This window comes from Onthophagus taurus, chromosome 10, assembly GCF_036711975.1.
Source record: "Onthophagus taurus isolate NC chromosome 10, IU_Otau_3.0, whole genome shotgun sequence".
Taxonomy (NCBI): Eukaryota; Metazoa; Arthropoda; class Insecta; order Coleoptera; family Scarabaeidae; genus Onthophagus; species Onthophagus taurus.
The window spans coordinates 6,941,681-6,958,240 of NC_091975.1; the positions used below are offsets into that span (position 1 = coordinate 6,941,681).

The 16,560-nt window shown below is 35.5% G+C and overlaps 1 protein-coding gene across 2 annotated transcripts in view; it reads left to right on the plus strand.

Moving 5' to 3' along the window:
- The window catches only part of LOC111420472 (Exchange factor for Arf 6), a 34,086-nt gene that overhangs the window by 4,785 nt on the left and 12,741 nt on the right, over window positions 1–16,560 (plus strand). For both annotated transcript variants that reach the window (XM_071199478.1, XM_071199479.1), the window contains exons 2-5: window positions 10,084–10,150; window positions 10,431–10,484; window positions 15,188–15,597; window positions 15,653–16,540. In XM_071199478.1, coding sequence (XP_071055579.1) covers window positions 10,084–10,150; window positions 10,431–10,484; window positions 15,188–15,597; window positions 15,653–16,540 — 1,419 coding nt within the window. The remainder of the gene's footprint in view (window positions 1–10,083; window positions 10,151–10,430; window positions 10,485–15,187; window positions 15,598–15,652; window positions 16,541–16,560) is intronic.

The window sequence follows — 16,560 nt, forward strand, 5'->3', positions numbered from 1 at the left end:
AATTAGTTCTTACGTGAAGTGTTTTATTAATTTATTATGTTTCGGCTTGATGAATTAGATGAATCATTTCTAATTCATCTATAATATTTATGATCAAAATATTTGAAGAGTACAGGGGAAAAACATACTAAGTCACAAAAGTCAAGTTGCGAGATAATCGAAGTTTAAAGTTCAAAACTCTATAACTTTTTAAATATAGATAATACTATTAATTAGTTTGAATAAGAAAGTATAACAGATTAGTCTTAATAAATACCCTTAGTATCATTTTTTTTTTAAATTTCAAATTTGAAGAAAATTCAATGTTAACAATTTTTAGCAATCATTTTTATGTGAAGTCTATTACTAATATGACCCAAAGCAAAAAATATCAGGCCAGAAGACCTGAAGGATCCTTGTCGAAATATCACCAATAATTAATTAGAGTTGCTTCAGAAATAGTTAAATCAGCATCAAAAAAGTTCATTGTGTATCTTGGATCCAAATAAGTTGACATATCTTATCAGCTTTCTTATTAATTTCATTTTTATTCAAATATCGCACTAATGTGACATAATAGCCGGATAGATATTCCGGTTTCCGGCTTTTCACAAAATCACTATTCGTTCCATCACTAGTATATAGTCTTCTGCTAACATTATATAGTCTTTTATCAGCAATATCTAGTCTTATCTCAGCAGTATCTAGACTTTTACAAATAGTATCAAGTCTGCTTTAAGCAGTAAGCAGTTTTAGATGCTCCTACATGTAATATTGATGCAGATACCATTGTTTTATAATACAGTCATGATTAGCACAATTCTAACTTTTGTGTTGATAAGGCCCATATTTTTGTCACACTCCATGTAATTATGTCCCCTAATTGGAAACGTAACTTGAACTGTATCGAAACGATCTAGGTCATGAACAAGGTGATGAAGAGATCTGAATAGCGTATAATTTTTATTTTGCCCGGCACAACTGTCGCAAAATATATCAAGGTGTCTTACTTCAGGTGGCAAAATGTTTTTGCAAAAGTGGTAAAGCATAGAGACCACATCATCTGCTCCCTTTTTTGCAATGGTCTGATCATATTTGAAAAAGTAAGATTCGGCGGTAGAAAGAACATGGATATTGAACATACAAAATGACAACTGACGTTTATAATATACGTCATTTGTTGGAATATTAGGCACCGGCAGATTCTTCATAAAATCCATGCAGATGGATTCATAAGATTCAATCCTTTTCTTTTGCGATGTACTCTTCTTTTGTACAATTTTCTTTTTCTTTTTGAAGGCATGACACCTTAGCCTGGAATTCGTCGCAGTTCGAGCAGGTGTTTGTTCTTGGATACCCAAATGAAATATTATATTGGGTATTAAAAATATTTCTGTAACATTCGTATGACACGGGATTTTCTGGATTTTATATCAGTGTACATATTGTGCAATTTTTTAATCGAAAAATCATCAGGTAAATATAAACGTTTGGAATCATGCAAGCTATAGTGTGATTTCCTACCTTTTAGATCCTTTTAGGTCTGACAGTTTGTGTTTTCTATTTTTGTGTTTACCCCTGTTGTTGTCGATTGGAGGATTTCCTGTTGTAATGAGTGAATGTTGGATAGTCCTTATGATCTGAGAAGTTATCCCAAAAATTGAAAGAAATGCCTTCCTGCATATAGGAACCTCAATCGCACCTGTTTCACGTACCAATCTAACTTTGTAACAAAATGCATGATTGTGTAAGTTACTGACTGCTTCATTTTTTCGTGGTCTTCTACGTTTTATCTGATGAATTGAAATTATGCCAGCTAAATAAGCACTTTGATTGTTTTTCGATCCCAGCAAATTAAAATCTTTTAACAAACCGTCTCTTTCTTTAACGGATACTGTTTCAAAACATTTTAAACGCTTGCAGGAGCAACTATCACCACACTCACGGCTAGCAACACGTAACCTCCTATTAGCAGAACGTAATCTTCCTGTAACTTTCCTTTTTTTTGTAAAACTTACAGACGTCTCATTTTCGTCTTCACTCGACATTATTAACACTGTATTAAACACGATCAGTAAGTCAATAAGAAAATAAAAACTTCAAGCACAAACACATTACAACGAAATAACTTGTCACTCTGACGCAATCTGATGCAAACATCACATTTATGCAAGCCTGCTTCATGAGTCCGGTGGACTTAGAATGTTCTTTCGTTGCACACTCAAATTTCAAAGCCGATTTCTATGGACTAGGATTGATATTTCATTATATGGACTTGATACAAAGCTAGAGTCATGTCGTCGCTAACAGATGGCACCAAAATCTAAAAAAAGAATTTTTGTGACTTAGTATGTTCTTCCCCTGTACCCTTCACTTGTAACAAAGAAATCAGAAACTAGGTAAGTTATTAACAGGACAATCAAGGATATGCATTTTTACGAAATTGTTAAACTTAGGGCAACTCAAACTTATGCAAGAAGCTAACATCAATTCCAAGACTATCGATCATATCACGTTATTGAACATGTAGATTCCTATAATACATGCTTTTATATGGTATAAATGAAGTTAAAGAGGAGTTAGTTACTTATCTGCAGTATTTGGGTGGTTAAGTTTCTTCTGCAAGCTGTAAATATTCTTCTAACAGTAATACTTAGTCTAATTTTCTATTAACAGTGTCTAGGGTACCATTGCCAGCACCTAGTTTAAACAGTATTTAATTTTCGATTAGTAGAATCTAGCGTCTATTAGCTGTATCTAATCTTCTGCCAGAAGACCTGAAGGATCCTTGTGGAAATATCACCAATAATTAATTAGAGTTGCTTCGTTAGTTAAATCAGCATCAAAAAAGTTCGTTGTGTATCTTGGATCCAAATAAGTTGACATATATCGCACTAATGTGGCAATATAGGATATCATTTCAGAAAGGCACCAGAAATTATAACCATAATAGCCGGATAGATATTTCGGTAAAATCATTATCCGTTCCATCACTTGTATATAGTCTTCTGCTAACATTATATAGTCTTTTATCAGCAATATCTAGTCTTATCTCAGCAGTATCTAGACTTTTACAAATAGTATCAAGTCTGCTTTAAGCAGTAAGCAGTTTTAGATGCTCCTACATGTAATATTGATGCAGATACCATTGTTTTATAATACAGTCATGATTAGCACATGGTTAAAATTTCGGAGGTTTCGTGCTAGGGTTCAATTAGAGTCTTGATACACTTCTAAATGTAGTTTTGACATAGACTCCACAAAGATATCATGCAGTATTGCTGTAGACATGGTTCTCTACGAACTGATTAAATTCATTTAGTAATTTCATTACTTCTTTTTCAATTTCTTGTTTTATATTTCAAACTTCTCAATGTACCCATAAAGTTTAAAAGTGAACAAGATTTCATTTCCGAGTCCTCTTCTTTAAAACTTTTCCTTTAAAACTTAAGAAGGTGGATGCAAATTCGCTGGAATTTGACATGGTAAAATAAATTCGTAACATGAAAAAGTTTCTTTTGTAAAGCGACATTCTACTACATCTTTATTTTCTTTTTGATCTTTCAATATGAGGAACTAAAAAAAACCGCTTACGTTCTATTTCCTTTATATCTTTCACTATTTCACGTCGAGTCCTCGTTTCAATTTTATTAAAAAATATTGATCTCATCAGCATAGAGAAGCAAAAACATATTTTCTTTCAAACCCCAACTGTTTTTCTTTCATAAAGATACCATGTTTACTTTGACGGTGTTGATCTAAATTATTTTTATGGTTTAAAAATGAAAGCTCGTCGGTGGTGGATTGGCTTTTAGTTTACGGACGTCGAAAATGTCGTCACGTCTTCTTCTTCTTCTTTCAATCTCTTAGGAAACGCTTCAGAACTCGTCCATTCCAAGTCGTTGACTCTCGGAATCTCGTTGCAAATTCCGAACCGGACTAACGAGGATAACGACTCGATACGTGACTTTATTACTCTCGGACGGTTATTGAAATTATCCTATCAAGTGTGTGTTAAACGATTGAAAAGAAAAACACAAGAAATTTTCTCTTTAATGTCTACAACATCTGTTAGATGGAAATCTATTAAAAAATGTTTCAAGTGAAAGAAACGAAAAATGTGCACTAAACCCAAAATGACAAAGGGGAAGAAAATCGATAGATTCTCTTAGGAGGTCGCGTATATGCACATGGGGGACACACATTAATAATGAAAAAAGGGGGAAATGTATGGGTTTGCTTTCGCCAGAAAAGGGGTTGATAAAGTTAGGGATACATTTTTCATTCAATGTGCCAACGACTGATAAACAACACCGGAAATAAATCCTAAAGGTAAAGTTTTTATATACGGATAGAAAAATTAAATTAAATTGAATTGATCTCTTTTAACCTTTTAATTAAACAATCGCTTGATTGGCACGAAACACCACCAATTAATAAACGACTAAAATAGAATTCTCTGTCACCGACATTTATGGTACAAGAAATGTAAACCGTAGTCTTTCTAGTTAAGGAGAAAAATGTAGTCAATTGGTGAATGAGAATTAAACGTGTTAAGCAGCAAAAAAAAGATGAAACGTTTGTCGATAAATTGGAACGGAGGTGCCATTCATTTAATCGGATTGTGTTTAATAGAGCATTTAAAACACTTAGATAGAAAATCTGCAACAATTAAAACGTTTTGAGTGTGGCTTCAAGAGTAACAATGCCGTTAACGGGTTAGAAAGTGGTGTAAGATCCTTGTAACACATACCACTGATGGTTATAAATAGATAGATACCTTTATAAATACATTTTAATTTACGTGATTTAAAAAAATTATGCCATTAATCAATCATCAACTTGTGTTGATAAGAAATAATTTTTATCACAGAACACGTGCTTGGTCAGTCCTTACGTTTTATGATTATACAGCTGTTTCTGTAAGTCGTGGTATAAATTTAATCACTAAAACTAGAGACAAAATGATGACGAAATGATTAGTTTGATTTTGTAAAAGTACAAACAACTGGTTTCTATTTTATACAGAGTGTTTCGGTGACTCGGGGAACAAATGTAACCTAGTATACTAGAGTGAAAATGATGACGATTCATGTGAAAAAAGTTAGTAAAAGTCCTTAAATTGCAAAGATACAGGCCATCAACGTTATGAAATTTTAACACAATTTTCTAAATATTTTAAACACTATTTATGGTAAAGCGTTGAAATGTAGTACAGTGTAAACTAATATCACGTAAAATCATTAGGCAATTTTTGAGTTGGATCGGTACGCGGGAACAGTGCTATACTGGATGTTCCTAAACTTTGTTTGCTCAGAACTTTTTTATTCTGTCATAACCCTACATTTATTTTTGCAGTTTCTAATAGTAAATTTAGTTTAGAATCTTTTATCACTCTTAGAGAATATTGATAAAAACCACCGTTTTTCACCGTGCAGTCCAATGCTCTTAACGAACATTAATACCTTGCTCGGCGAAAGGTCATTCAGATCTTTTGAGGAGATAAACTGCGACCCAAAAATCGAGAATCTGGTACGGTTAACGGCAGGGCAGTGGCATAAAACATGCTCAACCGTCTCTGCTTCCTCCGCACATAGTCGGCATTCAACATCGTCGGCTAAACCCAACAAGTTGAGGTGTGCTTTTAATCGGCAGTGCCCAGTAAAAACACCCATTAGAACTTTTATGCTACTACGGGCAAGTCCTAAAATATTCCCGGGTTTGACAGTGGCGATGTTAATAAACACTTTAGCATGTCTCATTCCAGGAGAACTGGTCCACAGTAGGCGAAGTCTCTCTTCAGCCCACAGTCCAATCCTATATTTGGCCATCGCAAATGATACACCAACTGCTGGTTCCGGTCCCACAAACGCTTCAGCGCTGCCATCTCGTGCGAAGCTTATCTGCCGCTTCATTGCCAGCAACCCCAGAGTGACCCGGGACCCAGATCAGAGAGACTCTGTTATCACAACTCAGTGTGTTTAATGTTCTCTTACAATCATTAACCAGAGCCGACACCGTTTTCACGGCTTGCAGCGCCTGGAGAGCGGCTTGACTGTCTGAGAAAATTCGTACTGTCATGTTGTTCACCCCTCTTTCAAGAAGGATTTTAGTACCCATGTCAATAGCAAATACGTCCGCCTGGAATACAGTACAGTACGTACCCAGGCTGTAGGCTTGCTTAAGTGTCTGGCAGTATACTCCTGCTCCTACCCCTTCAGGCGTTTTTGATCCATCTGTGTGCAAGCAAATGTCTGCCCGAACCAGAGAATTTTCATTTTCGATCCAGGACTGCCGCTCAGGCAGTACAATCTGGTATCGAGCATTAATCACTGATAGTGATACCGCCAAATCTGACGGCATTGATAGCACAGTATCAGTGCTTATAATGTCTTCCGCAGCCCATTGGTAGGACATGTCGGAACAGTTTTGAGCATATTGCTTAAATCTGTAAATGGTTGTTCTAGCCACTTTCTCTATATGCAAATGCAGAGGAGATAGGCCAAGCAGAACCTCCATTGCTAGAGTTGGCGTTGTGCCTATCGCACCAGAGATTGCCAATCCAGCTTCTCGTTGAATTCGTGAAAGTTTACTGATAACTGAAGTCTGTCGGACTTTCCTATACCAGGCTGCTGCTCCGTATGTGATCATAGGTCTAACCACAGTCACATAGAGCCAGTACAGTCTTTCAGGGGTAAGACCCCAATTTTTTCCACAAAGACTGCGACAAGTCCACAAGGATAGTCTAGCTTTGTGCAAAACTCCCTGCAAATGTCCATTCCATGACAGGGTTTTGTCTAGGATTACTCCTAGATATTTGACTTCCTTTGAGAAAGGAATTTCTTCACTTTGGATAGTTGGGCGGATTAGTCCATCCAACTTTCGCTTCCTGGTGAAGGGCACAACAATTGTCTTTTGCGAGTTTATTGAGAGGTTCTCTCCCTTACACCAAGCGCAAATGGTATCTAGGGTCACCTGGAGGACTTTAGATATCCTCGGCAAACAGGTTCCTTTGACCATAACGACAATGTCATCAGCATAAGCTTGTATTTCCACACCAACGGCTTCGACTATCGCAATCAGATCGTCAACTAGGAGGGACCAAAGCAGGGGAGATAACACCCCTCCCTGCGGACAGCCACCTTCCGGCCTGAAGCGTATCGTATCACCGTGGAGTGAAGTAGAAACTATTCTACTATCTAGCATATTGCGGACCCAACCCATTCCCCTGTCAAGAGCAGCTCTTTCAAGAGATTGTGGTATTGCGTTGTTGAACGCTCCCTCTATATCCAGAAACGCACAAACCAAGATTTCTTTATCCTGCAGCGTCCTGGATACTCTACCAACTAAGTTGTGTAGAGCCAATTCTGCTGATTTTCCCGCTTGATAAGCATACTGGTGGCGACTCAGTGGACCAGATACCAATGGCACCGTACGGATATACCGTTCCAGAACTTTTTCAAGGGTTTTCAGCAGAAATAACGTTAGGCTGATGGGTCGAAAGGCAACACTAACAGGAATAATAAAAACATACATAAAATAACAAGACAAGTAATAAAAAATACTAAAGAAAATGTTCAAAAACTTAGATTTCTTTTTTGTTTTAGTGCTATTAATGAAATCGGAACCCAACATTTTTGCATTTAACACGAAAACGGTGACTTTTATCAATATTATCTAAGAGTAATAAAAGTTTCTAAATTAAATTTGCTATTAGAAACTGCAAACATAAATGTACGGTTATGATAGAATAAAAAAGTTCTGAACAAACAAACTTTAGGAACATCCTGTATAGCATTGTTCCCGATGACCGATCCAATTCATAAATTGCCTAACGATTTTACATGACATTGATTTACACTGTACCAAATTTCAACGCTTTACTGTAAATAGTGTTGAGATACTTGGAAAAATGTGTTAAAATTTCCTAACTTTTATGGCCTGTATCTTTGAAATTTGAAGACTTTTACTATTTTTTTTTTACATGAATCGTCATAATTTTCACTATAGTATATACGGTTAAATTTGTTCCCCGAGTCACCGAAACACCCTGTATGATAACTAACTTCAGGTTTAACATGTCAACCTCAATTTTGACATATTTGTAATCTTCATTAAAAATCCTGTAAAATGAGTACAAACACGACATATTTATCATCAATATTAATGAAGTTATGGTCAACTTCCGGTTAAGAATGTCAACGTCAAGTTTGACATGTTTTTAATAGTCAAGAAAAATCCTTTAAAATGAGTTCATTTGTCACAAAAACAAAAATATAATAAAAAAAAATCAAAAATTAAAGTTGGTATTAATATTTAAAAATTAAATTGCTATCCTCATTGTTGCTAACTTCGGGTTTAATGTTTTTTTATTGTAACTTTTTTGTTTTTTGAGATAAGTGCGTCATCTTTGGACTCATTTTAAAGGGTTTTTAATGAAGATGACAAATATGTCAAAATTGACGTTTCAAACCGGAAGTAATTGTATTTCCATTAATATTAAAGTTAAATATGTCGAGTTTGGACTCATTTTAAAGGATTTTTTATGAAGTTGACAAATATGTCAAAATTCTTTCTAAAAATGACAAAATGTTGCTTAGTCAAGTGATGTTCCAATTGTAGGTTTCTTCTCGGTTTAGTTAATATATATTGTATGAAGAGTGTGTTTCATGTTTTTAGCAAAAACCGTAGAAATTGAACAAATACTAATAAAACAATATCGGTGATGACTGAAGAAGCAGAAGAAGTGGTTACCGAAACGAAAAGGGGGATAGAAGTGAGTTGAGACGTGAAGAACGAAGGAACCGAACGCAAACCGTCGGACGTCGGACCAGCAGCGACCAGTCTATGACCACACTTCTTGGTCTGGGTGTGACCCACATCGTCCGCGCTCGGATACAGCCACAGCCAGTCAGTCGCATTCCAGAGTTCGCCGGATTCTTACCATTTTCGTCCGCTCCTTTCGCAGTGTTTGTCTCTGAATATCTTGTAATGTTTCTATATATATGTGTGTTTTGATTATGTTGCCTTTGTATGTCTTTAATTTATAAATTACGACATGGATTCTGTTTTGTGGTGAAAATTTCGAACAAAGAATCCAAATCGAACGAACTAACGAAAGGGAAGTGAACGATGGCGAGAATGTCGTCGGTTGTGTAACGCTCGCCTAAGGATAACTTTCTTCTTCTTCTTCTTCTGCTAACTTGGCAGATTTATTTCGTGGTAAGGTCGTCTATATTTTTTAGTTTAACCAGGTAGACTGTTTTTTTGTACGTTTCGATTATGATGTTATTTTTCGGCTTTAAGAAATAGATAAGATTAGATTTGTTTAAATGCATCTTAAAATTCTTCTACTTTTAAAAATATTTCTTAAATGAATCACCACTTACTTTCGAAAGAAATTAAAGGACAATTTTTTTACCAATTTTCTTATCAAAAAAATCTTCAAGGTTATAACATTACTATATTACACAACTTCGTCATAAACAAAATGATAACTTCATGTTTAGTTTGTCCACGTTTTAGCGGCAAAGTTCATCTGAACGACGTTTTTACGATTACTAATGACTTAAACGTAACTCCTCAAATAAACAAATTTTATTGGATCCGTTAGATGAAAATGTTAGTGTCGAAGTTCTCAACACAAAATAAATTCGATTGTCTCAATAATATATCCGCCGGTTAAAAACATTTTCTAATAATAACATCAAATTTTGACCTTTATTTAGTACGAGATAAATTTAAAGCCGAGTTAATAAATTTATCAACACAAATTTTAAACCATCATTTCTCAAAAAGTTCTTATTTAATATTTGCTCTGGTTGAGGTAGTGTTAGATGTGGTAGGCAAAAGTGAAAAATGGTCTATAAATTTAGTTCAAAACCCAGAAAAGTAGTAACCGAAAAACAAACATGACCGTTTTCTCTCGTTTGCTGCCGCAATCGATATTTCTAACGTTTTTACGACCTTCGCCGCACGTTAGATATTTTACGGTTCAATATCACCTCGAAGATATATTTTTTAACGCCATCTATTTTAATGTCAACACTTTCAAGAGGAAACTACAAAGAATCGTACAATAAAATCTTGTTTATTAAATTTCAGGTAGAAGTGGGCGACGTAATCTTAAAAGTCAACGAAACTGATGTCAATAGGTTCAGTATAAAAGAAGGTGAGTTTCTATTGGGTTACTTTTATTTAACAAAAAAACATTAAAATAATCTAACACACTTATTAATAAGCTTATTTATGTATTTATTTCTAAAAACCAAAACATAATTTATTAAAACGCTTGTGTGTATGTACATACAAAAAAATCAATTCATTTCATTAATCAATACGTTTTGTTTTTAATTTTTGATTAAATTTTTTGATTAATCCACGTTAAGAACAATCGCGTGTATCGGGGAATCCTCGACTTTTTTATGGATTAATATGAGTTTTGCTTGCAGTTTTAAAATGTCTGCGTCTCTCTTCAGATCCCGTAACATTAAAAATAAAGAGGGGTAAGGCTTTCGTTCTAATATAGTCGTAAGAGAGTTTTTTTATTATTTGGTTTTTGGAGAGAAGGAAATTAAATGAAATATTACAGTGAAATGTATACAGGTGTTCCATGAAAATTGGACAAAAAACTTGGTACTTTGCATTTTATTGATACTAAAACTCACAGTATATTGAATCAATCTCATAAGATGAGAAATCACTCTCCAAGGAAGAAAAAGTTTATAAAAAAAAGCAGAATTTAATATAACAAAAAAACAAAAATTTGCTGTAAATGCCATAATTTCGTCAATATCGACATAGAACGGCGAATATCGTACAATCACGTCGGGATAGCGATACACAATACGAGAGTAATTGATTTTACCGGCCATTGCGGAGGTGATGACAAAATTGTATTGAGTAATTACTAGGGCACGGAACTTTTGTAACAAAATGATACGATTTCCCCCATCCACTCGTTCTCAGCAGAAAATTTCATACAAAAGTTGTTCTAAATTAAATTTAGAACGATTTTCTCAATAAAAAATATATGTATAACATTTTTTTTGAGCTTATATTCTTAATTACTGATCAAATCAAAAATTTTTATTAACAATATTTGTTTAGAATTACTTCAGGAACAGTGTTTGTTAATAAAATTTTTTGCTAACTTGAAATTTTAATTTCCCTCTGAATAGTATGCTATCAAAATTAATTATCTCAATAATTATTGTTTTTATCAAAAAATGTTTTAAATAAAATTTGTTTCAATTTCGATTTTGAGTCAATTATCATATAATAACAAAATTTTACATCTCTATTAATTAAGCGTCTAAGTGTAATGTAATTATGTATAAAAATGGAAAAATTAATATTTTGAGGTTATCTCTTTAATTATTGATTAAATCAAAAAAAGATGTTGACAAAGTTTGTTTAGAATTGTTTCAGGAACAATTTTTGTTAACACAATTTTTTTCTAACTTGAAATTTTAATTTCCCACTGAACAATATGCTGTTCTTTTAATCAGAACGAGTGGAGGGGGGAAATCGTATCGTTTTGTTACAAAAGTTCCGTGCCCTGGTAATTACATCGTTCAAAAAGGTATTGACGAAATTATGTTTGGTGTGGAAAACCATCTGGATACACTTCTTCAATACACATTTTCAATTTTTGTATTGTTGCTGCGTAAACTTCAACTCAGAAACTAACCGCGGATTTATTTTATGCCAATTTCTGCTAATGAAACCACCTCATTCATCTGATTGGGAGAAACTGTTTGGGTCTACTCGTCTGAAAATGCTCGAAAAACACTAGCAACCTAAGTAAACTTTAGTAAACTCCAACTAACACTAGCGTTAGAACTAGCATTAAACCTACAACTAGAATCATTCGGGTTTAGCCGTCTTAAGAGACACACGCCTAAACCCCTAACTTTCTAGTTCTAGGTCTAGTGTTAGTTCTAATTTTACACTAGCACTGTTACTATGTAGAACTAACACAATATCTAGAACTAGAATCATTTGGGTTTAGCCGTCTTTAGAGACGTGCGGCTAAAACCAAATGATTCTAGTTCTAGGAATAGTGTTAATTCTAGATGGTAACAGTGCTAGTGTAAAACTAGAACTAGTTCTAGGAATAGTGTTAATTCTAGATGGTAACAGTGCTAGTGTAAAACTAGAACTAGCACTATACCTAGAACTAGAATCATTTGGGTTTAGCCGTCTTTAGAGACGTGCGGCTAAACCCAAATGATTCCAGTTCTAGGAATAGTGTTAATTCTAGATGGTAACAGTGCTAGTGTAAAACTAGAACTAGCACTATACCAAGAACTAGAATCATTTGGGTTTAGCCGTCTTTAGAGACGTGCGGCTAAACCCAAATGATTCTAGTTCTAGGAATAGTGTTAATTCTAGATGGTAACAGTGCTAGTGTAAAACTAGAACTAGCACTATACCTAGAACTAGAATCATTTGGGTTTAGCCGCACGTCTCTAAAGACGGCTAAACCCAAATGATTCTAGTTCTAGGAATAGTGTTAATTCTAGATGGTAACAGTGCTAGTGTAAAACTAGAACTAGTTCTAGGAATAGTGTTAATTCTAGATGGTAACAGTGCTAGTGTAAAACTAGAACTAGTTCTAGGAATAGTGTTAATTCTAGATGGTAACAGTGCTAGTGTAAAACTAGAACTAGCACTATACCTAGAACTAGAATCATTTGGGTTTAGCCGTCTTTAGAGACGTGCGGCTAAACCCAAATGATTCTAGTTCTAGGAATAGTGTTAATTCTAGATGGTAACAGTGCTAGTGTAAAACTAGAACTAGCACTATACCTAGAACTAGAATCATTTGGGTTTAGCCGTCTTTAGAGACGTGCGGCTAAACCCAAATGATTCTAGTTCTAGGAATAGTATTAATTCTAGATGGTAACAGTGCTAGTGTAAAACTAGAACTAGCACTATACCTAGAACTAGAATCATTTGGGTTTAGCCGTCCTTAGAGACGTGCGGCTAAACCCAAATGATTCTAGTTCTAGGAATAGTGTTAATTCTAGATGGTAACAGTGCTAGTGTAAAACTAGAACTAGTTCTAGGAATAGTGTTAATTCTAGATGGTAACAGTGCTAGTGTAAAACTAGAACTAGCACTATACCTAGAACTAGAATCATTTGGGTTTAGCCGTCTTTAGAGACGTGCGGCTAAACCCAAATGATTCCAGTTCTAGGAATAGTGTTAATTCTAGATGGTAACAGTGCTAGTGTAAAACTAGAACTAGCACTATACCAAGAACTAGAATCATTTGGGTTTAGCCGTCTTTAGAGACGTGCGGCTAAACCCAAATGATTCTAGTTCTAGGAATAGTGTTAATTCTAGATGGTAACAGTGCTAGTGTAAAACTAGAACTAGCACTATACCTAGAACTAGAATCATTTGGGTTTAGCCGCACGTCTCTAAAGACGGCTAAACCCAAATGATTCTAGTTCTAGGAATAGTGTTAATTCTAGATGGTAACAGTGCTAGTGTAAAACTAGAACTAGTTCTAGGAATAGTGTTAATTCTAGATGGTAACAGTGCTAGTGTAAAACTAGAACTAGTTCTAGGAATAGTGTTAATTCTAGATGGTAACAGTGCTAGTGTAAAACTAGAACTAGCACTATACCTAGAACTAGAATCATTTGGGTTTAGCCGTCTTTAGAGACGTGCGGCTAAACCCAAATGATTCTAGTTCTAGGAATAGTGTTAATTCTAGATGGTAACAGTGCTAGTGTAAAACTAGAACTAGCACTATACCTAGAACTAGAATCATTTGGGTTTAGCCGTCTTTAGAGACGTGCGGCTAAACCCAAATGATTCTAGTTCTAGGAATAGTATTAATTCTAGATGGTAACAGTGCTAGTGTAAAACTAGAACTAGCACTATACCTAGAACTAGAATCATTTGGGTTTAGCCGTCCTTAGAGACGTGCGGCTAAACCCAAATGATTCTAGTTTTAGGTATAGTGTTAGTTCTAGTTTTACACTTGCATTGTCACTAGAACTAACATTAGAACTAGAACTAACAGCCGTGTTAGTTCCGGTTTAGCTGTGCGTCTAAAGGCACTAGAATTAACAATAGACATAGAACTAGAAACATTCAGATTTCTAGCTGAATAACAACTAAATTTTAACACTGGCATTAGAATTAATACTAAAACTAGAAAGATGAAACAAGCGTGTATTGAAAGGATAAATAATAAGACATGGTATTCATTACATCGACGCATTCTACACTGAAATCTTTTATGGGGGACACAAGCTTCGTGAAAAAGGAGTATTCCTTCAACCATTAAAAGTCAATGAAGATATCAAAAATGACATGAAGTAATTAATCTTATTTTGCAACATATCAAATATAATAGTTACTATTTCACCTAATTTTCCGATTTTTATGGGACACCTATTAAGAAAAGAATAATTATTTGCTTATAATTTATTTTTGGTTGCGGATTTTAGCTTTTAATAAACTAGAAACACTAAATTAAATGTACTAACAACTAAATAAAAGAAGCGCCCCAATTTTTAAGATTGTTCTATTTTTTAAAAATTTGTGAATACATTTTTTTAGTCACTGTAGTCTTTCATGAATTTTGAGATACGCATGTTTTAAATGTATATATTTCTTTTAATATTCCCCATCCGCTTTTGCTTAATTTTCTTTGTTACAATCTATAAAAACCTTCATGGTTATTTTTATTTTTCTACATTTCTTTTCTTTGAAGTTTAGAATTTATTTTTTTACTTCATTTCGTTCTTCGATGTTAAACCCCTTCGAAATTCCAGTTAAATACCCTTTTAAAACCCACCCATTTCCGGTTGGTGCCATGCGAACAAGTGACCCTCGTTCTTTCGCTTAGCAAATTTAACAATGCCTCATCGTAAACGTTGTTACCACGGCGGTTCTTCTTGTTTTACGTCGATAACAACAATGACCGCATGAGCAAGCACCCCCTCAACAAAAAAAAACTTCCCCCTTTTTATTTCTTCCTCTTCGCCGAATTGAAACAAAAAGAAACAAAAATTTACAAAGCAGCGCAAACCAACCGTGTAGTATCCTTTACTTTTTCGTACAATTTATTAGTTCTTGAGAATTTTAAATTATTTTTATTACTTTATTACTTAATTTGTTTTGGTTTTGATTTCTGTTTGTTGGTATCTTCATCCTTTCATCGGTGGTTTTTGGTGGGATTTAGACCCGAAGATAAAGGCTACGCTGCGCAAGCACCTGTTAAGCTCTGGCGATGCGGATATGGCGGCCGTCCATAAGGGGGGCGCCGCCCTTACCAGTACTGTTTACAGCCACGTAAGACCTGAATCGACGCCTCCGCGACTTCACCACGCTGGAGGTACAAATGGCAGCTGTCCAGAACAAGAACCATTACTTGGAGGAGGGGGTGGTCATCATCAGTTACATCTTAACAACGACGAGGACGACCAACGGTTACAATGGGAACCACTCGGGCCCCAAGGAACTACTCCTCATGATAATAGATCTTCGAAAGGACAACAACAGCCTAAATTTGAGGCATTCACGATGACCGGAGAGTATATTATTAATATTAGCAGAACGCAGCAAAGTTTGCTGCCTAAACAACAAAAAAAGGTATGTTATCTAAATGTGGTAAATAAAAAAAATGTTTTGCATTAACATTTTTTAGGTTGATAATTTAAGGTATCATAATAGTCATACTCATCACCTTCGTCATCAGCAGCATAATTCGGTACCAAATAGTCCAAACGAAATGGATCTCGGTTATAAAAAACCCTACAGCAAGTCGGGTTCGAGTTCGGCGAGTACATCGCCTGTTAGTGCCAACAAACGCGATTCGAATCCTTCGCCGGCAACGGAAACAACTTCGGCGAAATCCTCGGCGTCGTTCAACAATTTCGTAAGGACGAGTCGAAGCGAAGACCAACTACAAGACGCGAAAAGTATCAGCGCTGTGGACATCGAGATCGACGACGACGTAACCAGCTCGCTGAATACGCTGCTCGATACACGACCCGATTCGATAGCCGCTTCTGGGAACCCCGGGTCTCATTCAGCTACCGATCGTATCGTTTGGACGTATAACGCGCCCGTAACAGCCAGCTCCGAGGCCCACAAATTGTGCCACACACTTTCGAATGGTAGCAGCTCGTCACATAGCACTTCACCATCATCGACGAGCCCTCTTCGGTCCGGTTCGCCGAATTCGCCAACCTCTATGTCTTCCTCGGTGATGTCAAGCCATTCGACGGGTTCGCGAAGGTATCCGTACACTTTAACGAACGGTCCCCATACGGATTCGGGGCAATATAATCAGACCAACGGAGATTTTAGTGTCTCTGAGGCGATTAGTAACATCTCCAGCCCCGATTATCATGATGATGATAGTATGGGGATTAGGGACTGCGTTATGGAGATCAGTGATCATAGTGATAGTGATAGTACACTGCTTGTTTCTGAACCTAAACACAGACAAAATAATACAGACGGTGATCATCGGATAGTGATACAGGTTAAAGGACCTGATAAAGATGGTAGTGGAAGGGGGAAATTTAAGGTAAGATTTTTTTTTGACTT